We start from the raw sequence: 22,137 nt of genomic DNA, 5'->3' as shown, positions 1-22,137 counted from the left end.
TCATGCGGAACCACCAAAACAAGCATATACAGGTTACCAGCAAACTATGTCATCATGTAAGATTCAAATGGCTGGGATCAGAGGAGTGGCCTAAACAACAATCCAGTTGGTGACCTTACTCAAAAATCAACTTGCCAAGAAGCTCTGGGTACTTTTAAGTTTTGCAGCCTGTCTCAAATTCTGAAGCTCACTGTACTTAAACAACAAGAACACAAGCGCCAGCACAGTGTGCGGGTAACTATATGATCCAGAGCCTTCTGAAGAGCTTCTGCTTTGCTCTTCAGAAACCTATGGAACTATTAGGAAATACTTCAAAAGTAGTTTTATATCAGCTTATGGCTACGATCAAAGTGAAAGGAACTGAATGTGTAATCAGCTCTTCAATTCTGAGTGATCCTCCCTAAACTCTTGACTTTAAGCCATGAATTAAGAGAACTGCTGAAAAGACCTGACTTTTAGCTAGTCATCATCATATTTACTTTTTGGTATTACTTTTGCATAAACCTTTTTTTTTTTTTTCCCCCACGGGCCTCTCACTGTTGTGGCCTCTCCCGTTGCGGAGCACAGGCTCCGGACGTGCAGGCTCAGCGGCCATGGCTCACGGGCCCAGCCACTCCGCGGCATGTGGGATCTTCCCGGACCGGGGCACGAACCCGTGTCCTCTCATCGGCAGGCGGACTCTCAACAACTGCACCACCAGGGAAGCCCCAATACCTTTATTTTTTAATTGTTGAGAATTCATGAAATAAAAGGATGGAAAACTAAACATTTAACATATTGAAACTAAACTTGTAATATATTAGAAAAAAGCAAATAAAAATATATAAAACAAAACATTTTATACACATATAAAAATGAGCCTCAAGCACAGGAGTAAAAAATGAAGTATCTTTGGGCTTCATGCAAATCTAAGGTGATATAAGAAATCTTACTGCCTGCAATATAAGAAAAAGTATCTAAATTTTGCCAAACAAAAGCTGAAAGCACTATCATTCAATGAAAATCTGAGTTTCTGCTATATACCAGATTCCAGAGTCACATTATTTTTCCCCCAGAAGCATCTCCTAGGATCAGTGTTCCCTGGGAAGTGGGTTGAGAAACAAAGTTTGGAGAACATATTTAGCTGAAAAACATGTATGTTAATATCGCATATGTTTATTCCTCAGTCAGCAGCACTAGACAGGCACGAATAACAAAATAAACAATTCTTTGAAAAGTACTTCTTCTAAGTAAGCATTTATCCAAATGTAAAGAGGCACAACAGCTTAAAAGTTTGTGTCAATGAAGAATCTCTGAGTGATTAAAAGCAGAAGTCTTTACTAGCTCCTGGTAAAATGTCAAAACTACAACACTGACATCTAGTGTTTTGTCCTGATGAATTCACACACAAATTGCAGCGAATTTCAGTTTCACCTACACTGTAAAGGCAGCCAAAGGCTTTATGGTTCTGTAAGCCACTCCAATTTCTCCATTTCTAAACCCTGGCTATTTTTCTTTGGTGTGTTTCTTATCCAGCCTGACTACCACAACATGCATGGGATGGACACAATAAATCCATGACGTTTTATAACACCATTTCATACCACCTGCACTTACCCCACCAATTAAAAAAAAAATCCCAGAATAATTTACTGAAGTCATAATTTTTATTTTATTATTTTTTTAAGAAGCTCCAGCTCAGAAGTTTTTAGTCACGCATTCACTGCCGATGGAAATGATGATATTTTATATAAATTTAAAATGCCACTGTAATGAGGTCTTCCAGCATACTAAAAAACAGGATTTACTTCTAGGATACCAAAAATAATCACTATGCAAATCAGAAAATAGAACTGGTCCTTAAAAATTTACTGTAGCCTATGAGGACGAGATTTTTTGAATTGACCATGAACTGATATTTAAAAGAAGTTAAGTGGATGTAGATAAGCAAAAAATTCCTTTGAAGTCGTGTGTGTTATTTTAAACATTAACTCTAATTCTGCATTCTATTTTAAAAATCTGGAAATTAAGGAAGGGCTACAAAGAATGCTTATTGGAAGTAATAACTCAAGGTTCCAACAGAACTTTCTGCATTCATGGAAATGTTCTATTATCAGAGCTGCCCACTAGCCACCAGCCACAAGGGCCTACTGAGTACTTCAAATGTGGCACAGCTGAGTCACTGAATTTTTAACTTTATTTAATTTTAATTATTTTAAATTTAAAGTGACTAGTGGCTATCATATTGGACAGGGCAGGGTTAGACCTCTGAGATAATGAGGTAGACACAGGCATTTCTCCATCTCTTGCTGCCTTTTCCCCAAACTTCCACCAGCCTTTCAAACTTGCCATCTGTCCCTGATCCCAGATATATGGTTAGCTGCTGGCAGAAAAGTGAGCTATTTACCTTAGCCTTTGGGATAAAGTTTTAAAAGAAGACTGGGATAAAGTTTTTAAAGAAGACTCGCAGTCCTTCAATATTTACCAAGAATCGTGAATGAAGACGAAGGAAGGCGAAAATGAAAAATCAAATTCTCCTCGAAGAAGCCAAATGTTTAGTAGGATATATAAATTAGTTAAAACCAATTGTAAAATTTGGTTTTACAATCTGTAAAATTTGTAAGTGTTCTTCTAAAAGAAAAACAATGAAGAAAAGGGTGATTGTTTAGGGGTATCTTTTACAAAGATGATTTCAAGTTGTTTCTTAAAAGTAAAGCAAGAGTTTGAATGACAAGAGAAGGAAAAAGGCCAAAGAAATAAGTTTCTACAATGAGGCCAACTGAAAGAGGCAGGGGGCAAGATCACTGAATCTAGAACCAAAAACATCCTAGATTTGAGTCAATGCTCTGTATTAAAATTAAAACTATTACTGTAATCATCATTATTATTGACATTCCAGGCAGAAGAAACCAGCATGTCCAAAAGCATGGGAATGTTGAAGAAGGTAAGATATTTATAAAATAACAAGAAGTTCACACTGGCTGAAACTGGTGATTTGGGGATTGGACGGTAAGAATTGGGTATGAAAAGCTGGTTGGTTTACATAAATAAGCTGGCCTGATTTATCATCCAAGAAATAAAATATACATCAAGCCCCAAGTTCTGCACTATAGGTGTGTACTTCCAGTAAGTGGCCAAACTTCTAGTGCTTTTTTTCTCTTACCACCTACCTCAAGTCCTTACTTTTAAAAAAGTTTCTCTATTGGATTAAGAAGGTTGTTCTTTTAAACTACAAATATCATCTGGGAGCACTAAGGCTATTGGTTAACCTTGGTATTACTTCACACCTTTAGAATTTACTCTAAATCAAACAGAACTCTCATAAAAATTTGACTGAGATCAGCTAGCAGTGGCTAAAGAGTAAAGACACAGAACTCAGGCTGCCTGATTCAACCTTATCTCCAGACAGAAATCTATGTGACTTTTCTGAAGGTTTTTATGTTCTCAACCTTAATTTCCTTGTCTGTACAAATGGCAATAAAATAGTGTCTACTTCATCAGGTTTTGTGATAATTAAATGAGTTAATATATACCAAGTTCTTGAAGAATGCCTAGCCCATAGTAAATGTTTACATGTCAATTACACACCACACACAGGACACAAACAACGTGGCTGTGGAGAAGAGAGGAACAAAGAAGAAATAACTCTGGTGGCTGGAATCTACAGGACATGTGAGGTGCTGAATGGGAAGCTTTAGATGATCAGTTACAGCACAGGGGTTAAGAGCTCAGATTATAAAATTAGGCAGACTTGGCGCTATGTCCTGTTTCCATTACTTCCTACCAGGGTAATCTTGGGCAGGTTACCTAATCCCTGTGTCTCTGTAAAATGGGAATAAAAACAGTACCTACCTCACTGGGTTGTTATGATGATTAAATAACACATGAAAAGCACTTAGCACAGCCCTGGCACATAGTAGGCACTAAAGAGATGACAGTAACCAGAAGACAGACAAAGGTACTAAGAACCTGGGAGCCAGAGCAGGGGGGAATCCCAAAAGCTTTAAAAAGGATGCCAAAAAACTGCGGGGAAGGGGGAATAAATTTTCCTTCCACTATAATTCTACCCACCGTCTTGGCTATCGTCTATAACCCATGCACCAGGCGTTCATGGTGAGAAGCCACCTTTGACTCTATTTCAGAAGTGGTCGATGTCTCCATCCTACACCTTTCCGAGCACTCTAAAACATGTGTTTAGGGCTAGGTGCTACTTAAAACACTTTTTATGCATTATCATTTAATCCTCACAATACTCTTTGAGTTGCTATTATTATTCTATTTACAAAGGGAACGGTTCTCAAGCTTAAAAAAATGGCCAAAGTCACAAAGTTAATAAGGTAGGATGATAGGGCTGTTGATTTCTAAGGCACTACAAAGCTTTGAATCAAAGATTCAGCTCAGACTAATGTGTACTGAACTAATGCAGAAAGTATTCACAAAATAGCTTAATAAAGCTTGAATTAAAAAGGAATTTCTCCCTAGGCCACAGGTAACAGAACAGCCATTGCTTGCGCCCATTCTCATTTTGCCCCTAGCTATGCAGAGCTCTACAAAACTACTGCTCCCCACTCCAGGTTTAGATCATCTGTTCCGATCGATCATGTCATGTGATCTTTCCTGCCCATTAGTACTTAATTTAGAATATTCAAAATTGATACTTGAAAACTTTTTTAAAAAGCATTTACCTCTAAAAAAAAGGAAGTTACCCCATAAAAATAACCAAAAATAAAATGAAAGTTCTACCACAGGACAAACTATAGGATGTGATTACTGTGTGCTATCTGGGCAAACCAGAGCAGACAGAGCCTGGAAGTAGTCTGTTTCCTGAGTCTGTCCTATAAATTGCTAAACCACTCAAGTAGGACTATGATATACTTCATTTCTTAGGCATGTTCCTTTGCTATTTAAGTAACTTAAACGATGAAGGAGGCTATAAGCTACAGTTTGATGAAAAGCCCATTTATCTGCTAGGTTATTACATCTTGAATACTGTTTTGTAGTTTATCAAAAATGAAGGGATAGCTCCTCAGATCTTCTAAACCGATTGTTATCAAGTCTTGTGTTAGAAGTATATGGCCATTTTTCAAGTATGTAACCAGATAATTCAGAAAAAAATGAAATTACCATTCCTCCCTACTAGTTTATAGGCATATGGACACATTCTGTGAGGGAGGGGTCAATCACTTCATGGCACTGGACCAAGGCTTTTTTCACTTGGGTTGATTCACTGACTACAGAGCTTTTTTTTTTTTTTTTAATAAAGACTATTAGTTTAAGAAGCAAGTAGGCATTGTGTCTAAACCTCCAACAGTACATAAATTCCATAAATCTGAGTAGGTCAATGATAACTCAGAGGTAGAGGTTATCATACTCCTCTTTATAATACTTGATATCATCACCAGTGTTCTCATTTTTTTCACGATTTACTGACTGGGAAGGCTGGGTGTACCTGTGTTTTTTTTGTTTTGTTTTGTTTTTTTGCGGTACGCGGGTCTCTCACTGTTGTGGCCTCTCCCGTTGCGGAGCACAGGCTCCGGACGCGCAGGCTCAGCGGCCATGGCTCACGGGCCCAGCCCCTCCGCGGCATGTGGGATCTTCCCGGACCGGGGCACGAACCCGTGTCCCCTGCATCGGCAGGCGGACTCTCAACCACTGCGCCACCAGGGAAGCCCTACCTGTGTTTTTTATTTAGACTACAAACTTAAGAGCCAAGTATACATTGTATCTAAACCTCCAACAAGGTATCAATTCAATAAATCTGAGTAGTTCCAGGTTAACTCACTTAGGGGTGGCATCCTCTCCTTTATAATGCTTGACATTTATGTGTTACTCGAACGCTGACTACAGCATTTTACCTTTCACATACCTCTGATTCGTGATCATCCGCAATTTTACTATGACCAGATTTCAAACCCTACTGAAGAGTATTACAATTTACCAAAACTTCAGCCTGAATCATTTTGCTATCACTCAAGTTTATATTACATACAACTTCTGTTAATTTTTAACTTCAGCTAAAAATACCTGGTACATGAGAAAAGAGTGTAAAAATCACATTAAGAGAGTTTTCCAATTTATAATAAATGGATATTGAGTACTACACCATGTTTCAGGATTTATGCCAAGTTCTGAGACACAGCTGTAACCAAAGCTTTCAAGGTCTCTCCCCACTGAACTAGGAAACTTCTGCAAAGTCTGACAAATAATACTTAAGAGGTTTACATTCATAAATGCACAATTTTCTACCTTTCTTAAACAATGTGTCAAAAGAAATTAAAGCCAGAAGATTAAAAAATAAAGTTAAAACAACACATGGGTTATACCTGTGTGTTTTCTATGGAATTTAAGTAGCATCTTGCTAAAGGAAGTTGCTTTCAAATGTTGATATAAGGCACATCCCTATCAATTTTTATGAACCAATTAAAATTCAAAGATAAGTCTCTAGTCTCTAATTCAACTTCCTGATAAAATGAGCTGGTACACTTTAATAATAAGTCTATAATTTGCTGATTCCTCATGTGTCTGAAGTCAGCTTCAATCGTCTGCCTTTATAATCTCTCCGAATCCATTCTCTATAAATTTTTGATAACTTAATAGTTCTGCCAAGGCCACATGTACACAAATATCTGAACTAGAAAAGCTGTTTCCATGGTTCACTTTTTTCCAGAAATATCTGATTTCACAAGAGGAAAAAAATCAACTTCTTATATTAAATACCAAATTCTGAGTTAAACCAAAGGAAAACGTCCCATCCAAAGGACCTACATTACTGAATTTATTAAATAAAAGGCCCTTTATTATTTATGTCTATTGAAGAGACACATTCTAAATCCTGAAAGAAACAGCAGAGGGAGACAACTAAGTAGAAATCTAAAGGACACAGAGAAGCTGGTTACGAGGAAGTGAAGAAAAAATAGCAGCTACTAGGACAGCATAAGTATGGCTAGGAGGGAGGAGAGCAAATGTGTTCACGGAAGGAGGAGTTCAGAAACTGTGACACTAGCGAGCTGGGGGGCGACAAGGTGTGAGCCTTGAGGAGTAAGCATCCGTCAGATCGTGGAGGCTGGGTATGCAGACTACCACCAGTTCAAAATGATATAGTCCATCCTCCTCATTCACTGGCTTCTGTATTTGGGAAAATGAAATTATGAATTCAGCCTTGCAAATATATATATATATATACTTTAATATCTTTATTGGGGTATAATTGCTTTACAATGGTGTGTTAGTTTCTGCTTTATAACAAAGTGAATCAGTTATACATATACATATGTTCCCGTATCTCTTCCCTCTTGCGTCTCCCTCCCTCCCACCCTTCCTATCCCACCCCCCTATCCCACCCCTCCAGGCGGTCACAAAGCACCGAGCTCATCTCCCTGTGCTATGCGGCTGCTTCCCACTAGCTATCTTCCCACTAGCTATCTACCTTACGTTTGGTAGTGAGAGTAGTGCCTCTTTGGTAGTGCCTCTCTCTCGCATTGTCACAGCTCACCCTTCCCCCTCGCCATATCCTCAAGTCCGTTCTCTAGGTCTGTGTCTTTATTCCTGTCTTACCCCTAGGTTCTTCATGACATTTTTTTAAGGTCTGTGTCTTTATTCCTGTCCAGCCTTGCAAATATTAAGTGTGAGGTATCTATGGAACAACTAAGCATAGACAACCCATAGTTGTCAAAATCACTATTATTAATCCTGAATTTTACCACAAATACATGACTAAATGATTAGATTATGGAGTAAGAAGGACAGAATTAAGAGACAACATCCTGCAACTATGGACTGAACAGTTTTCCATTGGGAGGCACAATGGAAACAGTATCTCCAACCCTCTGTCTCCGCATCTGTAAAACAGAAACACCATCAGTTACCTTGCAGGGTTACCAGAGGAAATTCTAATCTTTTTTCTGGAGAAAGCTCCAGCTTATACATCACGGTTATCAAGGGCTGGAAGGCTTATTGGGTGGTCAAGAGATGGGACTAGCAGTTTTGTTAGATCAGAAAAAATGTCATGATCATTAATCCAAATATTTATGAGTAGGTGCCTTGTGCCAAACATTAAATGCTTTACATATATGAGCTCATTGAACCTTTGCAAAAATCCTGAGGAGACACTTATCACCTCCATTTTAGGGATGAGGAAACTGAGGCAGGTCAGTAAAGAAGCAGTACAAACACAGGTGCCTCTTATACAACTGAGTAAAAGTGATCATTCATTTCTAGAGATAATACATGGATATTAGGAGAAAAGAAGGAAGGCTGGAATAAGTGAGGAAGGAACGAAGACTACACAGTTAAAAACAGCGAAAGGAATGCTACAGAAATCTGACCACAAAAACACCCCTTAGTGATGGAACCTCCCTGAGTGGAAGAAAAATCTGTCTCAACACCAAGGTTTCCTCATACCCAATCATTCTTAAGATTCTATGCCCTTGCTCTTTTACTTTCCGGAGAGCTTTTTTTTTTTTGGATCATCTCTATCCTCCTGGTTCCTCAACCATATCAGCGGAGTTAGGGGTCAGAGTAAAGGCTCTAGAGCAAACTTCAGTAATGGTCATGTCATTTACCAACTTGTTTATCAGTTTGTGCATTGGGGGAGCAAGATAAAACCTCTCTGTGTCTCAGTTTCTTATAAGTAAAATGAGGATAATAATAACCCTGTCTCACACGGTTGTTGTCAGAATTAAAGTGATACATAGGGAGCTTAGAACAGTACCTAAGCTAATATTATTGTTATTACCTATTACCTAATTCCTCTAACAGTATAGTACACCCAAAATTTATGGTGCTACAAGTTTATTTGGAAGTTGGTTATCTGGAAAATTGAATGCTTTCCTTCTGAAACACATTTCAAGTGGGGACCTTCTCTCTGTCTTCCCTGTACTTTGCTAGTGCAATCCCTAAAAGAGTTTTGCAATTGCCTGATTGTTCTGGCTCTCTATGGCAGTCACCATACAGTTAGCAGTGATGTTTATAAAGATGTGTCGCCCTCCTGCTTAAAAGGTCTCAAGTGCTCCGTACTGTCTACAAATAGAGAATCCTATTTCCTTCATATGGTAAACAAGGTCCTTTACAATCTGGCTTTATCCTCTGTTCCTAGTCTCAGTGACTCCTCTGAAGAGCTAGAGCCACAGCCAACAATTCACTTCAACCTAACCAGCCATGAGTTTTAAGAAGCTGCATGCCACTGTATGTGCTTTTCCTATGTCTGAGAAAACTGTCCTCTCCACCCCCAGACTTAGAAAACTAAGGCTTCGATGAAATGACACCTTACTTATCCATATTCATTCAGCAAGAAAACGTACTTAGTACCAAAATGTGTAAGGAAGGCCCTATGAAAATAAAGATACATAAGACATCGTTCCAGCACTTGAACTTATATCCAAAAGGAGAGAGACACGTTAAAATAAAATAATAATACAGTACATTGTAAGCAATATGTATAAGATAGAAGAAAGCAACGCCTAGGCTGGGTTCTATAGGATATGGATTTCTCTGTCTCCATCCTTACCATTTTTAACTGGACCAGGATCATGGTAACTACAACCTTTATAATGAGCTCTTAATAATACTCAATACATTGTATTACAGTCCTGTGTTTAATATCTATCTTCCCGAAGACTAATTCTAGGGCAGGAATTTACTTATCCTTTGTATCCTCAACACCCAGAGGGTGACCAGAATACAGAAGAACACAATTGTTCATTGAACTGAATTGAATAATAAGGTCTCTATATTAGCCAAAAGCCTTCTTAACCCAAAATGTAATTGAACTATAATAGCAAGAGAACCCTAGAACCTAATCATATTTACAATAATGCACTGAGAAGTCAGGACAGCTCTAACTTGAAATTATCCAGTACTTGAATAGAGAAATCTACTTTCCACCTAAATCTGTAAGCAATACTGATATTCTGCTCCAAATGCAGTAGTATTTCTTTCTCTGACAACCCCACAGGAACCAGTCTATTGAGTTCAAAAAATATTGGGAGGGCTTCCCTTGGAGGCGCAGTGGTTGAGAGTCCGCCTGCCGATGCAGGGGACACGGGTTCATGCCCCAGTCCGGGAGGATCCCACATGCCGCGGAGCGGCTGGGTCCATGAGCCATGGCCGCTGAGCCTGCGCGTCCGGAGCCTGTGCTCCTCAACGGGAGAGGCCACAACAGTGAGAGGCCCGCATACAGCAAAAAAAAAAAAAAAAAAAAAAATATATATATATATATATATGGAGGTGTTCCAATCCCTGCTCAATGAATAGTCTGTTTTCCTTAACTCCTTTGGCAGGAGATAAGGATTCCAATTACCTAGGGACTGCAGTAGTATATGACAGTTTCTTCTTCTTAGTCCTGGAAGTCGAGGTTTATTCACTTATTTACTTAAATAGCTGCGAAGGATCCACAGCACGGCAGGCACTGTCTTAGGCACTGGGTACAGAGCAGTCTCTCCTCTTATGGAACTTACATTCCGGCTGGGAGAGACACACAGCAAATATACAATATGTCAGAGGGTTTGAGAAATGCTGAGGAAAATAAAGCAAGGTAGTAACTCAAAAAGTGAAGGCAGGGAGACACGGAGAAGAGTAGTGGTGTACATTAGATAGGGCGGTCAGGGACGAGTCTCGCAGACAAGGCATTGAATCAGAGACTGAAGGAGTGAGTGAGAGAGCGAGCCATGCAAGCATCTGAAAAGTATTCTAGGCAGTGAAACCAGCAAGTGCAGAACCCATGGTGTGAGAGTTATGTTTAACATGTATAACAAACCACAGGATATCAATGTGGCTAGTAAGGGGCAGAGCAGAGGGGCAGATGATGAGAGAGATGCCTGAACTAGATCATACACAGGCTAAGGACTTTGGATGTTATTCTGAGATGGGTAGCCACTGGCTTATCTTGAGCAGATAACTGACATGATCTGAGGTACATTATAAAAGAATAGGTCTGCCTGTTACAAAGCTCTAGACAGTACAAAGGAGCAATCACTGGCAGTAGTAAGTCAGGGGTCGTCTGCGACCCCTTTAACCTAAGAAGCTAGTGCCAAGAACGATGGTAAAGAGTAGAAGCATGGACACATCATGGTTGAAAGCCTTAAAATATATTTCCTTCCTTTCAATAGCAAACGTCTCTGAGAGAGAGAGTTATCATCTGCTACTTTTATTTATTCTACTTTAATCACCTACTCTTCTTTCATTTACTATCTCATCTCTAACTCCCCAACAGATGCACGCACCTACCGCAGAAGAAAATTCAAGTATACCATCTGTCTTCCTTTTTCGGCCTTTTGCTCCTTGCTCTACATGAGAACTAACTCATTCTTGTAATTCCAAATATCCCTCTTCCTTTCGTCCCTTGCTACTATAAGCTTCGTTTTGCTGCTATAAGCAGGAGCAGTTTCATCTGTTTTAATTAATTACAGTGACGATAAAAATGTCTAATAAAAGAACTTGGAAGCTTTAACACGCAACAGGGACCCTTCCCTGAACACCACTTTCCCAAGCCTTCTCAAGGAGCCAAAGTCGCCCCTTCGCCGTCCTGAGGAGACGAAATTCGGGCGGCTAGCGGCAAATGCATTCGCATCCCCTGCTTCCCGCAAACTCATGCCGGCCTTTGAGCAGCCAAACTCAGCCCTAGTACGTTACCTTCATTATCGGTAGCATCTTTGTCCTTATCTTCCAGCTCCGATGCTGCAGCCGGGGATATCATTTTCATCTTCCTCTTCTTCTTCAGTGAATTTTTCAGCTTTTTCCCCGCACTCACACGTGACTCTCGAACGGCCGCAGCCATGATTCCTAACCGGAAGCGTTCCGTGAGCGCTGCGTCCGGCTGTAACACAAAGGACTTCGGCATCTAGTTCCGGTGATACAAGGTTCCGGGGCGGTGCCATTTAGCCGGGAGTTCTCGGGCTGGAGGCTCACAATATGGATTGGAAAGAGGACTGATTGGTTGTCTTTACGTGCTATCTGCTCCAGTAAAAAACAATAATAATAATAAAAATCAGTGAATATACGTTCTCGGCCGACTCCTCTGCCAGCTCGCCCTTGTCCTGGTCCGCCGCCCCACTCTGACCCCCAACCCGACCCGGTCCACTTTCATTTCCTCCCCACGGCTGTTTCCGTATCTGCTGCCGTATTTCATGTAGGTTTATGGTGTTGGACTAACGTCCGGAACGTGCCTACTAAACGCACTAGAAGGGAGGAAGCGAGGACAGTCGCCTGAGGGGTCGAAATCTCGCTCTGATTAACCCCTGAGTGGCTTCCAATTGCAAACCGAATAGAATCTCGCTTTCTTCCCTTGGGTCGCAGGTGTGAAGGGTTCCAGCCCCCACCCCTCCCTCCCACCTAGCTCCGCCCCGCCCGCTCAAGGCGCCCGACCGCGCGGTGGAGACCGAGAAAACAGCAGCTTTGCTTTCCGCGGGCTGCTCCTGCCTCCCTCCCGGGGCCAGCTTCTCCCTGAGGTCAGCCTTTGACACCAGCTTTCCCAGCCCTGCTTTCCCTCGAAGCTGCTCCCACAAGCTTCCCCTATTTCCTTTCCCTAACTTGTCGGCTCCTGGATAATAAGGACCATATATCATTCACTACCCTACCCCCGAGGCCAGCAACGGAGCCTGGCCCGTGATAGGAACCCAAACATATGTTTGGAAGAAATGAATGAATGAATGAATGACAGGATACAACCATTCACAAAGTTAATGAGTCAAACGGATAATGTAGCAAACTCTTACATCGTGTTCCATCGGCCAGGCGTATTCTAAAGACTTTCCCTAAGCTTAGCATTTTCCTGGAAGAGCATTTCTTGTTTTTCTTTAAAACCCAAAATTTCTAAAGGGGGAGGGGGCACACTTCTTCTTTGGGTGCTGTTATCTCTCTGCTCCTTTTATCTGCTATTACTATCTTCTTCAGAGTTCTCTTCACGTCTTACTAGCCAATCCCTTGTTATTCCAATCCTCTGTTAAAGTTAAAAATTCTGTATATTAAACTTTCCGAATCAAAATACTAAGTGGTGTCCATCTCCTGATTGGCCTTAACTGATATAAAGATCAGTGTTGTGATGGAAATATTATCAGTACCCAAATACTATCCCCCCCAGCCTGCAGCACCGTTAAACCGTTCCGTTAAGGTTTAGTCATTTTTAGAAGAGTGGGGGTATTCAGAGTAGAGTTCCTTGTTAAAAATGCAAATATTTATAGGACGATAACAGATAAAACAATTTCTTCTGGATGATTTATTGCAGCTTGGCTGATGTGAGTGCATTGAAGAGCTTTGAACTACTGGACATGGAACAGATGAGAAGGAGAGGTAATTGCACAGTGTATCGAGAGCAGGGGGTGCTGGGTCTGCAAGGTCTGCATGCTCTGGAAAGATATTCCGGGTTAAGTAATAATTCTTGGGTTCTCTACAGAGAAAGGAATCTATAAAAGGAGAGTGTAAAGAGAAAGAAGATATCTCAGGATCATAGGGAATATCATCAGTGTTGCTATGTGGGAAGGCATAAGAAAGAGGGATGAGGATAAAGAGTTACGAGAAGAGCAATGCTAGGTCTCTAAACACTAGTGGGACACATTCTCCAAAAGAAGTGATTGTCATCAAATGTGGACTCACAGGAAAAGAAATCATAACTATTTAATTGATTTGTCACTTTAACAAGAGATGTAAAGGAAAACTTAAAAAAAGAAAAAAAAAGAAATGATGTACTATATTCCTGAAAGACAGATCAAATTTTCTAAAGCAATTTATTTATTCCAACAAAAGTGCCATTGGAAAGTTTGGGGAGAAGAAAGGAAAAGAGCAAAGTCTTGATAAAATAATTCTAAGGTTCAAAATAAGTAAATGATAATATATATATATATATATATATATATATATAATATATATATTATATATATATTATATATATAATATATATATATATATATATTTATATATTATATATATATATATATAATATATATATATATATATAATATATATATATATATATAATATATATATATTATATATATAATATATATTATTATATATATATATATATATATAATATATATATTATAATATATATATTATTAAAAAATATATTTTTTAAAAAGAGGAGTCTTGAGACAAAGCTTGCCTGTTCAGATATTAGAATATACTGTACATAAAGCTACAATAATTAAAATGTACAGGTCAAAAGAAAAAAATAAGTGATAATGAAACAAATTCTAGAATATGTAAAAACTTAAAATATTATGCAGGAACTATAACGAGGAAAAGAGAGAAGAGAAAAATTCTGCAAAACTTATTTTAGTAAAATTAACAGTTTAGTGAGAAAAGAAATTAGAGGCTCACATCTTACCCTAAAATTAATTCCAGAATTAAATATGAAATAAATATAAGGAAAAAAAAGAAGTGAAAGTCTGATTTATTGGATTGTAGAAACAACTTTCCAAGTTTAAAATCAATGGAAGTAATTCTGAAAAAGAGAACAATAGATGTAATTATATAAAAACCAAAAACTGTGTATCTAAGAAAATGACCAAAATATAAAGGTAAATAGAATGTGAATAAGACAGAAAATCGATTTTGAGATGACTACATGAAGAATTCATATGACTTTCACATCTGGTCAAGGTGGAGTAACAGAGAGCAAATTTATCCTCCCACCTGAAACAAAAAATAGACAAAATAAACAGAGCAACATTTTTCAAGAACCAGACATTAGATAATGAAGGATAATGACCAATGAGAGATGGGAAACAAACTAGGTGATCCCATGATCTCCTCAGCATACTGCTTGGAGAAAGTTTCCAGACCTGGGCACAGAGAGAGGGGATCGAAGCTGAGCCTGGAAGACTTTTCAAGTTGGAAAGATACAGCTGAGAGTCAGGGAAGACCAAGGCAACTAGAGTTAGCAGGATAGAGTACCAGAGAGAAGAGAGACAACTCAGGAGATCTGTGAAGAGGCTCCCTCAGGGATTTAGGTCAGTACTGATCAACACATACACGTGAGAAACTACCCAAGAACCACCCAAAAGAATTAGAGTCAACAGCTACTTACGCTCACGTGGGACTGGGAATAGTGCCTATTCCCACCAGCCAGACTGGCAAAATCGCACAACACACAGGGTATTGGTTAGAGTATCTATCAAAAACTTAAGGGTATGAGATTTTATCTTATTTGCAAGGTAACAAGAAGCCTGCCAAAATTTCATGAATGCTGGTAGAAGACACAAGACTTTTGGGTAAGAGTGGAAGGGCAGATTATTTATTATTCAGAACAATAGTAGTAGCAAGAGTATCAGCAATTTTTTAGACATTTCTCCGAGCCCCACCACAGAGTGACTCAAAAAGAGCTAGATAACATTTGCACGTGCAATGGGTTGACTTACAGGAGAGGGGCTTGAGCTATTTACAATAGCATCAAAACCCACAAAATACTTAGGGGTAAAAGATGTGAAAGACCTATATGCTGAAGACTACAAAGCATTGCTGAGCCAAAATTAAAGAAGATCCAAATACATGGAGAGGTCTACCATGTTCATGGATCAGAAGATGCAACATTATTATCAATTCTTCCCAAATTTATCTATAGATTCAATGAAATCCCAATCAAAATTCCAACAGACTTTTTTTGTAGAAATTGAAAATCCAATTCTAAAATACATATTAAAATTCAAAAACCCTAGAATAGCAAAAAAACAAATGAAAAAGGACAAAGTTGAAGAGTTAGCACTATACAATTTCAAGACATTATAAGCCTACAGTTATTAAAATGGTATAATATGGTCATCAAGTAGACAAATAGATCAACTGAACAAAATAGAAAGTCAGGAAATAAAAGCACACACATATATATATACTTATTTATATACTGATTCTATATGTATATACTGATTTCTCTCTCTATATACTGATTTTATATATATATATATACTGATATATATATAAAGAAGAAAGATCTAAAATCACTAATCTAAGTTTCTACTTTAGGTAACTAGAAGGAGAAAAGCAAATTAAATCAAAGTAAGCAGGAGAAAAGAAATAATAAATGTTAGAGCAGAAATCAATAAAATTGAAGGGAGGATCTCAATAGAGAAAATCGATGAACACAAAAGCTGCTTCTTTGAAAAGATCAATAAAATGGATAAGCCTCTAGCCAGGCTAAGAATAAAAGAACTTCAAGAAGTTCAAAAATTACAAATATTAGAAACAAAAGACAGGACATCACTACAGATCCTATGGATGTAAAAAGTATAATAAAGGAGTACTATGAACAACTCTATGCCCACAAATTTGATAACCTAGATTAAATGGACCAATTTCTTAAAAGATACATTTTCCCCAGATTCACACAAGAAGAAATAGACAATCTGAATAAGCCTGTATCTCTCAAATAAATGGAATAAATAATTAATAACCACCCCAAACAGAAAACACCAGGCCCAACTGCATTCACTGTTAGGGACTGAATTGTGTCCCCAAAGTTCATAAGTTGAAACTCTAACTGCCAATGTGATTCTATTTGGAGATAGCGTCTTCAGAGATGACTGAAGTTAAATCAGGGCCTATGGGTGGGCCTCAATCCAATAGGACTGGTGTCATTAAAAGAAGAGGAAAAGATACCAACGATGCATATACACAGAAAAGGTGGCCACTTATAAACCAAAGAGAGAAGCCTCAGGAGAAACCACCCCTGCTGGTACCTTGAAGCCTCTAGAACCATGAGAAGATAAGCATATGTTATTTAAGCCACCCAGTCCGTGGTGTTTTGTTACAGCAGCCCTAGAAAACTAATACTCCCGCCCTATACATGTCCTTCATTTTAGTAAGATAAATTGGATCATTGTTTAGGTCAGTTTATAATATAAGTCAGGTTTTCTGTTCTTTACATCCAAAAAACATTGCACTGGATACACTACATGACCTTGGTCAAGTTGCTTTACCTTCAAAAGGGTAAAGGTGTTTCTGTTTCCTCATATTAAAAATAAGGGAGCTGCACTAAATAAACTCTAAAAATCTTTTCAGCTTACATTTCTATGCCATTATAGAATAAATTTCCAGGTAGACATTGTTTTCCCAAACCATCCCCCCTTCGTTCAAAATCTAAGGTTCAAGACTGATATGCAAACTTTTCCTAAGTTATTTAATAGCAGTAATCTAAAATTAATAGTAACTATAATAATGATGATGATGATGTTGATGATGATGGTGATAATGTCTGACTCTGAACTCTGTGTTTTTTTAAAGTAGTAACAGAGTGGAAAGAATATAAAGATGAACATAAATTCTCCTGTGTAGAAAGGTTCTGAACACAGCAGCGTAGGGAAACTTCCTTTGTGGGAAAAGAGGACTCGCAGAATTTAGATGCCAATGAGTGTGTGGCTCTGTGTCTCCTCTGGAGATTGACTAGAAATTCCTAGGAATGATCTTTCATGTGTCACCTTAAGGCTTCTGAAATCCATTAAGGAGCAGCTAACTAGAGCTCCATTCCCTCTCCAACCAGGTAGCTTTGCTTTCTAAAGGAAAAGTGGAACTACCAACAAAACCCCAGCATTTCAGACTCCTGTTCATACGGGTGTTTCTGAATCTTACCATCTTTATTTTAAGGACACATGTTTCTGAATGCTTTGGAACATCCTTAAAAAGAGGATAGCTTTCCTCTTTATCTTTACTCTCCTCTGGCACTGGACTTCTGCCGGTGATATAATTAAGACCCAGGCAGTGGCCTCATTATTCCTAACCAGACTGAGGCAATGTTTGACTGCCTCTTTAGAAACATCCCTGTAAACAAGAAACGGACAGCTTACATCATCTGGTTGGTGTTAAGCAACGAAGCAGGAGAATACTGGCAAGACTAACAGGCTTTATTTCATTTGAACAAATTACTCTTGGACTCCTGGTCTCAGAGCCTTCATTAGTGACACAGGTACTTTCATGCATCAAGAAGACATAGTCCACCTTGCATAAAGCCTTTCCATTAAACACTCACCTCCCTATGGGAGTTAACAGTCTCTTAGGCAGTATTCATCAGCCATGGCAAGATTTGCCCTGGATTTTTGAATGATCAAGCAACCAAAAGAGAAAAGTGGACTACCTCGATCCTTCCAGATTTTCAGATTCTCCTTTCTACTAGTACAAAGTGCATCCTGAATTGTATACAAGGAACTGCCACTTCTTTCTCATGGTGACAGTTGAACCCAATCTGTGTGTCCTTAATAGACCAGTGATACTTACCATGTATGGTAAATGCTGTAATTTGTCCCCTTTCTAGAACTTTAGGTGTTGCCTCAAATGAATAGGTCTAGGCAAATCTTGCCCATTTCCTCCTCTTTTATGCCTATTAAGGTATTATGTTATTAAGGTATTATTATTAAGGCATTACATGCACTAAAATTGACCAATTTTAAAAGTGTAGTTTGATGAGTGCTTGTACAGAATCACGTCACCACAATAATTAAGATACGGCATCATCTCCTCACCCTAAAGTGTTCTCGTGTCCCTTTCTATTAGACCCCTTCAATCTACCACCAGCCCCCTAACAACAACTGAGCTCCTTTCTGACACTCTAGTTTTGCCTTTTCTACAATTTCGTATAAATAGAATTGTACAGTGCATAGTCTTTTGTATTTAAGGTCTGTCTATTTTTATCGATTCTCTAATTGTAATTTCATTAGCACCACCCCACTGATTCAGGAAAGTTGACCATATTCAGCTTTATCTGTATAGATACCATGTTTGTAAACTAGCTATTTTAAAGCCACCACCCCCCATTTTTGTTATTGCACAATAAAACACTGCAGGCAAATATTCATATAATGCCAAGTGCTATGAGATGGATGGTAGTAATTTTACGGCTGCTATTCTTAATCTTCCAACTTGCCCTACAGGGTCACACACACAAAAGAATAAGAGAGCATTTGAATGCTGTAACATAATATCCACCTCTCCTGTGCTTAGCAAAAAGCATGTACATTTTTGGCATAACAAGCCAAAGTCATCAATATGTGGATAAAATTTTGAGAAAAATACAAGTTAAAACTGGGGTGACTTCTCAACTCGCGTAGATTTGCTAAATATTTCTATAGTTTCAAAATGGAATTGGTTGTATTGTTTACAACAAAATTAATCAAATTTTACTGTAAGAATTAAAAGATGCATACAAAGAAAAAATTTACATTTATGTTTAAATATAATTTGGATCAAAGTTGTATATACTACTTTTCCACTAAACATTATGCCATAAGGATTTTTGTCACCAGATTTTCTGCTGTTTCACTGCACTAACTACCACCAGCACTGAATATGCTTTCCTCTCAGTACCTGGAAGGGATGCTAAGCACAGAGCACTGATGCTGTTACCCTACAGAGTTTTTCAGTGTTTATTTCTTATTGAATTTAGGGGTATTGGTTACACTTGCTGGGTTCAAAATATGGGCTCCGCACGTGGCACAATGCACCACTCAGACCTCAGGCTTCTTTGTCTTAGAAAGCAGGGATTCTGTTTTCTGAATCTCTGATTCACAGATGGGTGATACCAAGAATCTTGACATTTAGACAATGGAGAGATTTGTCTAGCCTTTCACTCTTGTTCTGAACACTTGCTGCCCAGCTGTGTGAGAAGAACATTTTTATTTTCAGAATGATCCTGGACCTGGGCAGTAAAGGATCCCAATATGCAGTGAGTCTAGAGAGGGAGCTCTCAAGTTGAGAAGGAGATTAGGGATGAATCGCCAAAAGACAACCTCCCCTTTCTTAGCAAGAAAATTTGTCTTTCTGTTGCCTCTCATGGTCATATGAAGTCATGGAGGATTAAAAGAAAGCATGTGATCTTGTGGATTGTTTTCATTTTGTTTCTGTTTTATTTTTTTATTGAAGTATAGTTGATTTACAATGTGTTAATTACTGCTGTACAGCAAAGTGAATCAGTTATACATATATATATATATACATTCTTTTTTGTATTCTTTTCCATTATGGTTTATCATAAGATATTGAATGTAGTTCTCTGCGCTATACAGTAGGACCTTGTTTATCCATTCTGTATATAAAAGCTTACATCTGCTGACCCCAACCTCCCACTCCATCCCTCCCCCAACCCCCTCCCCCTTGGCAACCACCAATCTGTTCTCTATGTCCGTGATTCTGTTTCTGTTTCATAGATAGGTTCATTTGTGTCATATTTTAGATTCCACATACAAGTGATATCATATGGTATTTGTCTTTCTCTTTCTGACTTACTTCACTTGGTATGATAATCTCTAGTTGCATCCATGTTGCTGCAGATGGCATTATTTCAGTCATTTTTATGGCTGAGTAATATTCCATTGTATATACATACCACATCTTCTTTATCCATTCATCTGTCGATGGACATTTAGGGTGTTTCCACGTCTTGGCTATTGTGAATAGTGCTGCTATGAACATAGCATGCATCTTTTTGAATTATAGTTTCTCTGGATATGTGCCCCTTTTTCTTTTAATCATAGAATTTTAATGCCTGACAAGGCCTTAGATGTATGGGAGGAGGTGGGTTGAGACCTATATGCCCAAGGCCACACAGGAGGAGGAACTGTCCAACACTCACGGGCCTGACTCCCAGCTCTGTGTTCTTTCTTCAGCATCACGTTGCCTCTCCATGGAAAACAAGGCTGTGCTTTTCAGGCTCTACTGAAATATTAACTTTCCAGCATTTTGGACTCCACTACCTTGGGGAGTTGTTGTGGTATTAAATACACAGAACTTTCCTTTTAAAAAAAATTGGGGATAGTCATGTGTTTGATGAAGCCTAATCTTAGCCACTATCACAACAAATGAAAAATGGCCATTACTACCACAAACACTTTCAAGGTAAGCTAGAGCACATTGCCTACTTGCTTTTCTAATTTTCTTCAAGCTTTGTTCATTTTGTCATTTCCAATGGACTCATTCATATGAAAGTAGAAAACATGAAATTAATTTTCTTAAGATGGAAACTAGACCACATTTGGCAACAACAACAACATCAAACTCAGTGCACTAGGGCCTTGTCTTTGCACAGGAGACAAGAGAAATGGGTGGAGAATGTGAGGGTTTGCGATAGAATTTGTAGCTAGCTTCACCTCCAGAGAAGGTGTCTCCATGAAGCTAGAAGTCCTCCAGTGGCCTGAGACCAGATTTCGAAGTCCTGATCCAGATGTGTGCATACGGCTGTAGGTTGAAGTGCGTACCATGGCTTTGCCTCTATGTATATTTACCCACAGATCTTTTGGGGAGGATTTTTAATAAATTGCTCCTGGAATATTGTTGGCTTTAAGGAAACCTTGGTGTCTTTACTAAAGAAGAGAGTTTTCCTCTCAGTGTCAATATTATTTCCTGAGCTTGCCATTGAATACGGCTCACAATGGTAAAACTAGATATTTAGAATGGCTTTGGATCAGAAGCAGGTCCCAAATGGCTACCTGTCCATTCAGGTTCTTTAATGTGAGCAATATTAATAGAATCCCTGGAGCTGGAATCTCACATTTAGAAAACCCGTCAGTAATATTCTTGTTACACTTTGACTATCCGTTGATGATCTGTGTCTCACTCACAGGAAAACCAACAGAAATGAAATTGTATATTTTTTATTTTGTAATGGCCCAATTATGTTCAGCCTCACCTAGTAACGGGTCTCTCTAATTAGTGGATAGAAGTTGCAGGGAAGCTATGACCTTTGGTTCTTCCTTTTACTAAGGGAAAAGGCCTTATACTGTGTGAGGGGGGTCATGATGAGATTGTTCCTGAAATCCACTAAGTAGGTTAATAAATATATTCTGACTACTGTTGATTTTTCTGTGAGATAACCAGAAGACCATTCTGCTAACTTCAGCAAGCTCAGATTGTGGTAGACTCATCAATGCTACATTTTTGGTCCTTTATACTTGGGATTCCTCCCCGAGTTTCCTTGTAAAATGGGGATCAGTGGAAGGATGGGGACTGCTTTGACAAGCTTCTAGTAATTTCCTGCCTCCAGGAAAAACAGGTAGATAATCAAAATGGGCCTGTGTGGCCTGAGCTTCTCTTCAAAAGGAAAATGCAAACAATGTCCTTCACAGACAGTTCCAATGTCAACCTTCATAAGAAGTAAAGAGTTAGAAATTATAGTGATAAGCAATAAGTAATAAGCAAAGAGGTCTCCTGAATCAGAAAAAAAGATGGAACCAATTGAAATCAAAT

General features: G+C 38.6%; 1 protein-coding gene and 1 long non-coding RNA gene across 3 annotated transcripts in view; one reads left to right on the top strand and one right to left on the bottom strand.

The window, feature by feature from the left end:
* The window catches only part of RRP15 (ribosomal RNA processing 15 homolog), a 46,580-nt gene extending 34,798 nt beyond the window's left edge, over positions 1-11,782 (bottom strand). Inside the window, exon 1 of the mRNA XM_060127133.1 lies at positions 11,608-11,782. Within this exon, the coding sequence (XP_059983116.1) occupies positions 11,608-11,752 (145 nt within the window). The 5' untranslated portion in view covers positions 11,753-11,782. The remainder of the gene's footprint in view (positions 1-11,607) is intronic.
* A 353-nt stretch (positions 11,783-12,135) lies between these two features.
* The window catches only part of LOC132515685 (uncharacterized), a 44,055-nt gene continuing 34,053 nt past the window's right edge, over positions 12,136-22,137 (top strand). Inside the window, exons 1-2 of one of the 2 annotated variants that reach the window (XR_009539163.1) lie at positions 12,136-12,270; positions 13,199-13,263. This is a non-coding gene — a long non-coding RNA (uncharacterized LOC132515685). Of the gene's footprint in view, positions 12,271-12,294; positions 12,423-13,198; positions 13,264-22,137 lie in introns of those variants that run through there. The other variant, XR_009539164.1, reaches the window with a different exon arrangement.

The sequence above is a fragment of the Lagenorhynchus albirostris genome, chromosome 2 (assembly GCF_949774975.1).
Source record: "Lagenorhynchus albirostris chromosome 2, mLagAlb1.1, whole genome shotgun sequence".
Lineage (NCBI taxonomy): Eukaryota > Metazoa > Chordata > Mammalia > Artiodactyla > Delphinidae > Lagenorhynchus > Lagenorhynchus albirostris.
Note: the sequence above shows the minus strand (reverse complement) of the source record. Positions and strands in the feature narration are given on the sequence as shown.